Source organism: Malus domestica, chromosome 03 (genome assembly GCF_042453785.1).
Source record: "Malus domestica chromosome 03, GDT2T_hap1".
NCBI classification, from domain to species: Eukaryota; Viridiplantae; Streptophyta; class Magnoliopsida; order Rosales; family Rosaceae; genus Malus; species Malus domestica.
Window position 1 is genome coordinate 3785686 of NC_091663.1, and position 10927 is coordinate 3796612.

A 10927-nucleotide genomic window follows, 5' to 3' on the forward strand; every position below is an offset into this window, starting at 1 on the left:
GGGGGACCTAATTTGTTGCTTAACCTAATTCAAAGACGAATCCTACTTTAATAATCGTTCTTCACATGTGAGCCGTCATCAACTATCGGGAAATTTTCAAACGAGCAATTTCAACGAAAATTTTCAATTTTTAATGAGAATTTGCACATAACTTCTGATCTTTGACAAATATAATAGAAATATGTAACCTGCATCTACAAGAATCAATTTAATTCATAATCATAACCAATTCTTACATATATTAATTCAACGGTTAACAGTTAATCACGCAGTCGTGAACAATAAATCTTCAACTCTTATTTATTTATATTTTAAATTGTATAGTGCAGGAGGTGTAGACATGGAGACCGTGGATTCGTAGACTAACGATGCGAATATTCAAGGGAGTGAAAGGGGGCCGCCAGCCCCACCCAGAAAAAGGAGCGTGGTTTTCATTTGCACGGCTCACATGCGGGATCCGGGTCCACCCCGCGGCCCCTGGTCCCACATCCGGTGACCTTTCTGCAGCACCAGATTGGATCCACGATCTCACGCGCTGTGAGAGCGAGTGGGTTCGCTCCTCTACTCCTCCTGTCAGTCTCTGCGTGAGGTGTCAGTCTTAAAATCTTACAGCAACGACAGAGAAGGAAGGAGCTAGAGAGAGAGATAGAAGAGAGAGAGGGAGGAGAGAGATAGTGTGAAAATCTGAACGATATGGAATCCGCATCGCCTCTCTCTCTCTCTCCTCTCTCTTTCTCTCTCTAGCTACAGCAAGTAAGCAAAAGACGCCATTAAAACCTTCTCAATTATAAAACCCCACCACTGCCTACCATTACTTTTATTTCTCTACCCAGCAAACCCAGAAGACCCAGCACAGTACAAGTCTCTCACCGTTTCACTCAATTCTGTACCCTTCTGAGCTCTTATCCTCCATTGGGATTTCAATGTCGGGTTCATACGCTCAGAATTTCTCTCCGGCGAGGGCGCTCTCGCCGCACCTGAGAACGCCGCCGGATGTGGAGAGCCAGTACTTGACGGAGCTGCTGGCGGAGCACCAAAAGCTCGGGCCTTTCGCGCAGGTCGTCCCCATATGCGGCCGCCTCTTGAATCAAGGTTTCTACCCTTTCAACCGTATTTTTACTATCGGATTAAGTTCTTATTTTCGGTGTTGTGATTCGGATTTGGAATTGTTTAGGATGTTTGTTGAGCTTTTTTCTGTGAACCCAATTGAGATTGTGCAATGAAAAAGCTCTGTATGCTTGTTCTTTCTGTATGTGTGTATTGGGCAATTGCTTTTCCTGGATGTTGTTTGTGCCGAAAACCGGAATCTTTCAGCTTTTTCCCGTGAACCCAATTGAGATTATGCCAAGAAAAAGATCTACCTGCTGTTCATTTCTGTATTTCGGAATTGGGTAATTGATGAACTATGAAATGCTTGAGGAAAAAGATCAGAACTTGTTGATAGGGAGATTAGAATGTTGAATTTTCTGCCTCTAGGAACGGCTTGAAGATTAAATTCTTTGGGGTAAAATGGAACTTCATTTTCCCCACAATATTGGAGTTGACTTGTATGTTTGTTCATGTTATGTGTTCTTTCATTTCATGGAATCACTAATCACTCCAACTCAGGAGTTTTCTATTTGTAATGTTGACGAGTTGAACTCTGTCAGGAAACTGATTCAATGCTAATATTCTTGTTTTCATTGTGTTATATGTTGAGGAAGGAATTTGCTAACTTTGGTACTCTTCTGTATTGGTAGAGATAATTCGCGTCTCAGGAATGATGCCCAACCAAGGGTTTAGTGACTTTGACAGACTGCAGCGTGGAAGCCCTAGCCCTATTGGTTCAGACATAATGCCAAATTATAGAGGGCCAGGCCTCCGTGGCTGGAACGTACGGCCTCATGATGTAAGTGTCGGCAATTATGTACTCCCTAATGCAACACCCTTACTGTGCACATCCGCATTTCCATTTTATTTTATATATAGCACAGTAGTTTATTGAATATTTTTCTTGCTGTCCCCTGCCTGATTTAATTAAAATGCATATCCCTAAATGAGTTCTATGCTTGTCTGGGCATACCTCCGTAACTCGTATGAAAAGAATGTCAGTCTGAAAAACTAGTTATAATACTCGTACATAGTAGTGTGGCATTCAGCAAGAAGAAAGCATAATCAGGTCCTGAGAGATAGCCAGTAGTATTCCACTTGGAAGATTTGGATCTGGCCTGAAGTGGGATTAGAATGTGCAATGCAGTATGGGGAGTTTGGAAGTTAATTATGGTGGTCTTCTATCCACAGGTTGAAACACAGTGTTGCTTACTTTTTTGTGGACTTGAAGACTGCTAAAACACTCTTATGTATCAGCCTACGGCATTGTTTCTTCCTGGGTCAGTTATCCACTGACTTTTTCCAAATTCATCTATTTGCAATAGGCGGCTTTCTCAATTCTGAATTCATTTTGATCCAGGATATAGTCAAAGAGTCGTTAAGGCAGGGTGTCCGTAAATGCACTGGCTTCATATAAATCCATTATTATATGGTAAATAGTGGAAGTTTCAGCTTTACAATACGGTTAAAGTTTAATTGATTTTATTTATTCCCATGCCATTTTATGTTGCTTGACAAGCTTGGATTCCCGCTATGTTAATTTAATTGTATGTATATTAAGCTTTTGTCACATTTATTTTATATGGAATGCGCTACAGGTTCCCATCTTCCTTCTTTTTCTCAGTTTTATCTTTTTATCAGTACCGCCATGCTACTTCTGTTCATCTTTTTTGCATCTTGGTATAGTTTCAATAGTCTGGATTTGCTTGCATAATGTAACAGAGAATGGGCGGTCCACAAGGGATGAATATGGAGTGGCAAGTTGCACCATCAAGCCCAAGTTCCTACATTGTGAAGAGGATATTGCGCTTGGATATTCCAGTAGATAGCTTTCCAAATGTAAGCCACCCATATAACTTGACAGCGTGTTAAGGGACATTGCTATCTTAAACTCGAAGTTGTTGGTTTAATGGTTAACAAAAACATATTGTTGGGAGGTGTTTGCATGCGCAAGCACACGTAGAGTTATTATTCGATAAGGTTCTTAAAATAAGTGCATGTTTCTCAGGATTCTCAGCCGCACATATGATTTATGATTGACTGAGAAACAAGTTGTTATTTAAGGACCTTATTGATATTCACCCCTTCTCTTGTTTGCAGTACTGAAACTTCTATTTTGTAGTTCAATTTTGTGGGCCGGCTTCTGGGTCCTAGAGGCAATTCACTAAAGCGGGTGGAAGCTTCTACAGGCTGTCGTGTGTACATAAGAGGAAAATGTTCAATAAGAGATATTGACAAGGTAGAATTATTCCCAGTTTTGTTATTTATTAAGAAAAGAAATTTTCATTATTTTAAATCAAGTTCTTTTTTTATCTTGAGTTTTCATTTTACGCTATCTATTTTGTTGACGTATTTTGACTTGTATTTCATGCCTTCTTATTCTCAAGGAGGAATCTTTGAGGGGAAGGCCAGGCTATGAACATCTGAATGATCCACTGCACATTATAATTGAGGCTGAATTGCCTGCTAATATTGTTGATATGCGGTTGAGACAGGCAAAACAAATCATAGAAGAACTTCTCAAACCTATGGTATCGTTTCTAACTCGTCCCTTTGGCTTTCCAATACAAATACTTTATTTTGCCTTTACGCTATGAAGTGTCGTTTTTCTTTCTCAAATACATATTACAACGAATCATGAAACTGATTTCTCCTTCCGTCAATATACAATACGTAGATGCCCTTCATTCATACAAAAGTACCGCTTGTTCTTTAATCACATTTTTCACACAAATCGTGAGCTATAACTCTCGGTTTTTAATCACATTTTTTCTTCACAAAAATCATGGATATTGGATTCTGATTTTCGTTTCAGGATGAGTCACAAGATCACTACAAGAGGGAACAGTTGAGAGAACTAGCTATGCTAAAATCCAATTTACGAGAAGAGAGCCCTCAACCATATGGTAGTGTCTCTCCTTTCACTTCAAGCGGGATGAAGCGTGCCAAAACTGGTCTGTAATGGTTCACTTAACTCCTCTTCTATTGGTTTGTCCTCCCTTACGACTCTTGAGCTTACTTGCCACAGGATGCTTGTCTGTGTAATTCAATTCTGTATGCAAACTGTAAGGGACGATGCGTTGTGGACCTGTTCGGTGAGGATCAATGCAGGGGTTTTCTTCCATGACATTAAGATATACGGATGACCAGAGATATTCTTTTGTTATAGCTTTCGTGTTTGTAGTCTATTGTGATTTTAGAAATAGAAAAATTATGTCATATAAGTTATTCTTTATTATGCTGAACATGTATCCGTTATTAACTTGACTCTGTCTAAACTCCGAAGAGGAATATGCATCGATTGTTTTATATGTTTTTACATTTTTGGGTGAGTTCAGTTCTCTAAATTAGTGTTTTTGCGAAGTAAGATGATGAACATACACTTTGATCAACATTATCTCAACCTGCAGTGATATGACCATACAACGATAGAGGACGGGAAAATCGAACTCAAGATCTCATGTGCATGAGTGAATGCTCTTTAACCAATTTGCAGGGGGAAATTGAACTTGAGACCCTTGCGAAATTGAGTTTGGAAATGACTAAATTCGTCAAACTTTGTACAAATAACTTGTAACTCAAGTAGTTCATATCATTCCCTTCGTATTCATAACTCGAATAATGCCACTAGCGATATTTTTCTCAACTTTTAAGTGGGAGACCTCATGTTCAATTGCCCTATTGCCCTAAATGGCGACTTCAATACTAACTTACGTCTAACTCATTGTGAGACTTCGCTCAAATTCCTAGTTCCCCACCCCAAAAGGGTTTTGTGAGAGGTGAGGTCCGGAGACCGGGCCTCGCCCATGGGCTTATTTAAGTGAATGGCTTTACAACGTTTTTAATGGGCCTGAAAATGATATAATCTCCAACTTGGTTGTATGGGCCTAACAATGGGCTTTGATTATATAATAAGAACTAGAGTTGCGTAAGGCAAAGCAGTTTCATTTCACATCGGAGGGGACGAAGAAGAAGGGAAGTTGAGAAGTTTCTGGAGAGGACTGAGAAAAATGGGGAAGCTGCCGGTGAAGATGAAGGCGGTGGTGTACGCCCTGTCGCCGTTCCAGCAGAAGGTGATGCCGGGACTCTGGAAAGATCTGCCCAACAAGATCCACCACAAGGTCTCCGAAAACTGGATTAGCGCCACCCTCCTCCTCGGCCCTCTCGTCGGCGTCTACACGTACGCTCTTCTCCTTCTCCTCCTCCGAATCTTCGTCTTCTTATTATTTTTGATCTATTTATCTGTATATATACACATATATACGTAGGAAAATTGGTATATTGAATGCAATTTTCTCGCAAAACTTCACCAATCACCAATTCACCCTACTTTTCTAAGATTTTCGGCACAAGGATTTCAATTTCGTAACGATAATTAAGTCTTATTTATATTTTGATTATTTGTTTGGATTGGAGCTGATGATGTTGGATGAAAATTGGAAGACAAAAAAGAAGAAACGTAGCATCTTTTGATATTTTATAATCGCATGCAGACTGTAGTTGTTACTGGATTTTGTGAAAAAAATTAAAAGTAATGATCTTTTTGGTTTTTTTTTGGATTAGTTGATTGTTTTAGCTCCTGTCATTGGATTTGAGCCTGCTTGGTGAAGAGGGGCAACCCTGAGATACGAATTTTCGGGTTTTGGTTTACATATATACACGAAAGAAGCTCAATTTGTTTATCTTATGTCGATACAAAGGTATTAATGTAGCGAGTTGTGTATCTTGAAACCATCATCAGTGATCAATCGCGGTTATGAAGTATTGCTAAGACTGTTAATACCGGCTTAATTGCCATTTAATGACGGAAATCAGACGTATAAACTAACATATAGAATCATATATATATATAGGTAAGTTGCGTATAAGGCTTAAATTATGTAGGATTCTTGTTTTGATAGGCATCTTGTTCGTCAATTGTACATTTTAACATTGCTATGTTTGGGCAAGTCCGTATATGCCATCCGCTTTCTTTTCATAATCGATGTTTTGACTTCGTCATCACTTGCTGTCAGCCCAACAACAACAACAACAAAGTCTTTTTCCATTAAATGGGATCGGCTATATGAATCTTAGAACGCTATTGCGCTCAGTTCTGTGACTTGCTCTCAGCCCAATCCGTAAAATTGTTATAGGTCAACAACATTTTTCATTTGTATGCTCAATCTTGAATTGTATGCAGGTATGTTAATGCCTACCAGGAAAAGGAGAAGATGGAGCACAGGTACTGAGATCATGCTTTCGGACGATTTCTGGTGATTTGCCAGAAAGATTGTAGCTTTTATCGATTCTACTGCCAATAAGTTGAGATTTTCGGTTATTAGCTTCTGTTCAAGTTGATTAAACTTGTACTTCAATGTTGAGCTTAGCTACTGGGAATTTCAGTCCTTGTCTCGACGAGTACTCGTTAAATTGACAATTTTTGGGTGTTGCTGGATATGAAATTGGTTTGGTGCCAAATAGAATATTGCTTTTAAATTTCATATGGCTCATGTGTGGCCTAAGGGCTAGTTTGGAAACACATTTAAAATGACCGAAATCTGGCAATTATGTTTGGGTTCCAAAAGCACTGATGTGCTTCCTCATAACGAAGCCCCCTCCTATAAGAAGCACATAACGAAGTGCCTCTTACAAGAAGAGCCACTTATATGCTTTTTGCAGGAAACATTTTAAGTGTTTTTTTAGGATTTACTTGCATTTTAATTTTGGATTGGTCTCAAAACATTTCCATCAAAAGCGTTTTCAATCGTTTCAAAAGCACTAGAGTTTAGCTGGCATCATTGTTTGTTCTCTCTCGACCGTAAATTTGCTATTGATTTCTTGGGTACGTAATTTTAAATTGATATCAGGTTAAGGGTCAAGACTCTTAACTTTAGACCAGTTTATTGATGTGATTTGGGATATTCTGTTGCTCGCAAGAGGTTATTTCCCTTGTACGTCGAAATTATGATGGTCACAATTAGTGATCATGATGGTCACAATTAGTCTACGCATGCACTCATGCATGAACTATTCTTGACCTTTGACATGTTGTGAGTTGATGCATGGCCACAATCAAGACGAACGCGTGCACAAATCCTAGTACTGCTCATACCCTCTTCCGACCTTCCTCATCCGTTCATAGTGACTAGTGAGCTTTCAGTACACGTAGAAACGATCAGTGTACTAGAAATATGTTCAAGTATATCAAATGTTCTAATATAAATGGTTGAACGTTTGAAAAATATTTCAACTATTTATATTATGATATTTAGTGTATCGGATTGTGTCTTCAATTAAACTTAATGAACCGAAACCACGTCGTACAGGCAGTAGGGCAGTCGGGTTTTACCTTTTAGGCAAGTAAAATTTATTTATTGAACTTTGGGTTGGAAAGCCAAGTAAATTTGAAATTCAAAAAGGCGCACTTTCTTTACCTCGTTCAATGCGCCACTCTCCCCACTCCCTCCACTCTCCTCACTCTCTTTACCCGCAGCCCCAATAACTCAACTCTCGTTTTCTCAATCGCCGTTCCCACTCTTCTCCCATCGATCTCACCTCCGCCTTCCGCCGTTGTACCGAATCCGTTTCCGACCGAAAATGGTTGCCATCGCCGCCACCACTTACGAAGAAGCTCGCAACCAGCGTCTCGAAGAAAACAAAAGGAAATTTCAGGTCTGCGTCTAAAAATCCCACTCATTTCTTCTTCCTTCTCCTGCGAAAAAGTTTCGATCTTTTGACTGTAATTTCTTCTGTTTGGCTGACGAAGGATTTGGGAATCTCAAGCATTTCAAAGACATTGACCCACTTGACTGCTTCTCCGAACAAGACCCAGGTTAGAAAAAGAACCAGGCTTTGTTTCCAACTTCTAATTGTCCGTTCATTTCTATTACATTTACATGCACTTGTTATTCTATTTAGATATCTCGTTTTCGCCCTTGTTCTACGCTTCTTCGAACCCCGAAAAATGGACAAATTCCTTTCCTCTTAGGAACACATGCAAAGTTTTCATTGTTGCAACACTGAAAGTTTCAGAAGCTAATACAGATTGTTAAATGCTCTCAATTATCTCCATCTCCGCGTCATCTAGCTTAATTATTTTGTTAATTCGGTCATTTGGAATGGATAGCCGCTTTTAATTTCGTCATTGCCTTGTATAAGTATGGATTTGACCACCTTGAGTAACACCGAATTAGCACTGAATCCGTTCACTTATGTTATAATTAACATGAACATCTCTGTGGTGCAGCATCGTGTCTCGAAACCTAAAGCAAGGAATGCTTGTTTGGATATAGAGCCAAGAAGGTCTTCCCGTCAACGCAATTCAGTTCAAACATATCGTGATGATGTAAGTGATCCATGTCTCTAATCACAACTGTTCCTTGTGTGAGAACCAAGTTTTGAGCAATCAATCTTTCCATCAATTTACGGGAAACAATGCAGTACAGTTGATAGTTATCTTTATAGTTTATACTAACAGAAAAAGACTGGATTTTGGTTCCCCATTTCAGGTTGACATAGACCTTCCGCCTTTGAGGAAGAGGTCGAGGTCGAGTTCATCTTTTTGTGGAAGGTTGAATAGATTTGTTTGGTTGTTTAATTGATGTTTCCATACTGCATCGGTAATGTAGCGTTATAGTGGTATTTGTGTGAATTTTTCAGCTACCTTGCGAGGCCGATGGAAGAAGTCAGACTTTGTTCTTATGAAGAAAGGCAAGCTGCTCTTAAAGCTGCAGAGAAGCTTCTGGAGAATCTACAAACTGATAATCCATCTTTCGTCAAAACAATGGTTCGATCGCATGTTTATAGCTGTTTTTGGTTGGTAAGTTGCAACCAAATTTGCATGTTAAGCCTATGGCCATCACTAGTTTTCAGTTTTTCATATAATCTGACCAGTGTCAATTCAAGTTGTGGGAGACGTAGTATTATTTGCTTATCTACTTGCTTGAGAATTTTTGTTTTGATTTCAAGGGTCTTCCCACAAGATTTTGTGATGAACATCTCTCAAAAACGGGCTCAGATATGGTGCTGGAGGATGAACATGGCAACGAGTATGACGCTGTCTACATTGGCTCGAGAACTGGGCTTAGTGGGGGCTGGAGAGCGTTTGCACTGGAACACAAGTTGGATGATGGTGATGCACTTGTGTTCGAACTGACTGAACCCACAAGATTTAAGGTAAGCATTTAGTCTCAATCTAGCAATGATACGTTTGAGCAAATTGTAATTAGAGTATCGTTTATTTAGTCTTTCAATTGATGTCTTTCAAAGTCATGAATATATCATTATTGGCTTGGGCTTGACTTGAGAAATTTCGAACTTCTTTGAAACACCAAATCTTGAACTACCAGTTGTTATGTACTGCAGATCTACATTGTCAAAGTATCATCAATGTCTAGTATAAAAAGCATTGTGGACAAAGAAGATATTCCCAGTGCTGAAAATACATCGAAGACAGCCGTGAAGCGTGACTCAGAATCAACTCAAAAACGAAGAACTAAGAGAGGTTCTGTGTCTGAGATTGATGACTCACAACCTTCCCCGGGCTCAGAATCAGATCAGAGACGAAGGTCAAAGAGAGGTATTGTACCTCCAACGGATGACGCAAAAGCTGCCACAGACTTGGAATCAAATCAGATACGAAGGTCAAAGAGAGGGGCTGCGCCTGTAGCAGATGACTCAAAAACCAACTTCAACTCTGAATCAAATCAGCTACGAAGGTCAAAGAGAGGGGCTGCGCCTGTAGCAGATGACTCAAAAATGAACTTCAACTCTGAATCAAATCAGCTACGAAGGTCAAGGAGAGGTACGGTGCCTGTAGCAGATGACTCAAAAACCAACTTCAACTCTGAATCAAATCAGCTACGAAGGTCAAGGAGAGGTACTGTGCCTGCAATGGATGACACAAAAGCTTCGCCAGACTTGGGATCAGATCAGAAACGAAGGTCCAAGAGAGGTGTCGTGCCTGAAATGGATGACCTAGAAGCCTCTCCCAAGCTTCCCACAGAGAACCCCAAAGGTTGTGAAACCGAGCAGGAAGCCTGTGCAATGAAGGTGGATGAAGTTGCTCCTAAACAAGTGAGAAAGAAAGCTAAAGCAAACAGAGTATGTTTCACAGAGAGTCCAGAAGGCTGTGAAGTGAAACCCGAAGAAACAGAGGAGAAACCCGAAGTACCAGAGAAGAAACCTAAAGTGGAGGAGAAGAATGCGAGAGCCAAAGTTGAGAACGAATGTGTAGCCAAGAAACCTAGAAAGAAAGTTGTGAAGCAAAGGCTTTTCCGAAAGAGAGCATAGCTGGAGAGAGTGACGAAGAAAGCTTCACAACTTGTCGGCATCATAGATTTTAGCTGCGGTTACTGGGATATGTCTCGTAGGTGAAGGTTATTTGGACAAGGCACTTGAATTTCGGTTCTCAGTGAAACGATCCCAATCTCTTGGATTTTGACTCAACATTTGAACTTGCCTTGACAAAATTAAAATGGCATAATTTTATGTCTTGCATAATTTGGAGACAAATCTTTTATCTTGTCGATTACAACTGGATCAATATTCTTTGTTTTGACACTCATCGCCAAATCGAATGCATCCTTACGAGCTTGCACACAGATTGCACGTTTTGAAATGTAACCTGCACTTATATTAAAAACCGGAGAAACTACTAAACGTGGACGTACCCCAGCTTGTGCGTATGGAAGGTTCGTACAGTCCTATGCACTCCGTACTGTCTTTAACGAAGGAGAGAAATTCTGGATGTCTTACTGGAGATGGTGACAATTACGTAACAGCCATCTTTGTTGCAAAACAAAGTTTTCACTTTTGCTCGTAAAAGAGTTTTACATGGAATGCCATAACGATTTAG

At 39.9% G+C, this 10927-nt stretch overlaps 3 protein-coding genes across 3 annotated transcripts; all 3 read left to right on the forward strand.

The window, feature by feature from the left end:
- Window positions 1-608: 608 nt before the first annotated feature.
- LOC103417861 (KH domain-containing protein At3g08620) lies at window positions 609-4410 on the forward strand. The gene is made up of 7 exons (XM_008356022.4): window positions 609-1092; window positions 1740-1888; window positions 2812-2928; window positions 3212-3328; window positions 3477-3620; window positions 3905-4043; window positions 4118-4410. Exons 1-7 carry the CDS (start codon window positions 924-926, stop codon window positions 4132-4134), a joined length of 852 nt encoding a protein of 283 aa, XP_008354244.1. The 5' UTR covers window positions 609-923; the 3' UTR covers window positions 4135-4410.
- Window positions 4411-5014: 604 nt separating this feature from the next.
- Window positions 5015-6572, forward strand: LOC103417852 (cytochrome b-c1 complex subunit 8). Its single transcript, XM_008356014.4, has 2 exons — window positions 5015-5269; window positions 6272-6572. Exons 1-2 carry the CDS (start codon window positions 5100-5102, stop codon window positions 6318-6320), a joined length of 219 nt encoding a protein of 72 aa, XP_008354236.1. The 5' UTR covers window positions 5015-5099; the 3' UTR covers window positions 6321-6572.
- Window positions 6573-7454: 882 nt separating this feature from the next.
- LOC103417843 (uncharacterized) lies at window positions 7455-10615 on the forward strand. Its single transcript, XM_008356005.4, has 7 exons — window positions 7455-7743; window positions 7838-7903; window positions 8318-8416; window positions 8580-8641; window positions 8731-8890; window positions 9040-9246; window positions 9436-10615. Exons 1-7 carry the CDS (start codon window positions 7669-7671, stop codon window positions 10360-10362), a joined length of 1596 nt encoding a protein of 531 aa, XP_008354227.3. The 5' UTR covers window positions 7455-7668; the 3' UTR covers window positions 10363-10615.
- Window positions 10616-10927: the final 312 nt, after the last annotated feature.

Coding starts and splice junctions, on each gene's coding strand:
- LOC103417852 (XM_008356014.4), top strand. CDS start 5,100: ATGGGGAAGCTGCCGGTGAAGATGAAGGCGGTGGTGTACGCCCTGTCG. Junction 5,270..6,271: donor CCTCTCGTCGGCGTCTACAC/GTACGCTCTTCT, acceptor AATTGTATGCAG/GTATGTTAATGCCTACCAGG.
- LOC103417843 (XM_008356005.4), top strand. CDS start 7,669: ATGGTTGCCATCGCCGCCACCACTTACGAAGAAGCTCGCAACCAGCGT. Junction 8,417..8,579: donor TTCAAACATATCGTGATGAT/GTAAGTGATCCA, acceptor TCCCCATTTCAG/GTTGACATAGACCTTCCGCC. Junction 8,642..8,730: donor AGTTCATCTTTTTGTGGAAG/GTTGAATAGATT, acceptor TGAATTTTTCAG/CTACCTTGCGAGGCCGATGG.
- LOC103417861 (XM_008356022.4), top strand. CDS start 924: ATGTCGGGTTCATACGCTCAGAATTTCTCTCCGGCGAGGGCGCTCTCG. Junction 1,093..1,739: donor CGGCCGCCTCTTGAATCAAG/GTTTCTACCCTT, acceptor CTGTATTGGTAG/AGATAATTCGCGTCTCAGGA. Junction 1,889..2,811: donor GGAACGTACGGCCTCATGAT/GTAAGTGTCGGC, acceptor ATAATGTAACAG/AGAATGGGCGGTCCACAAGG.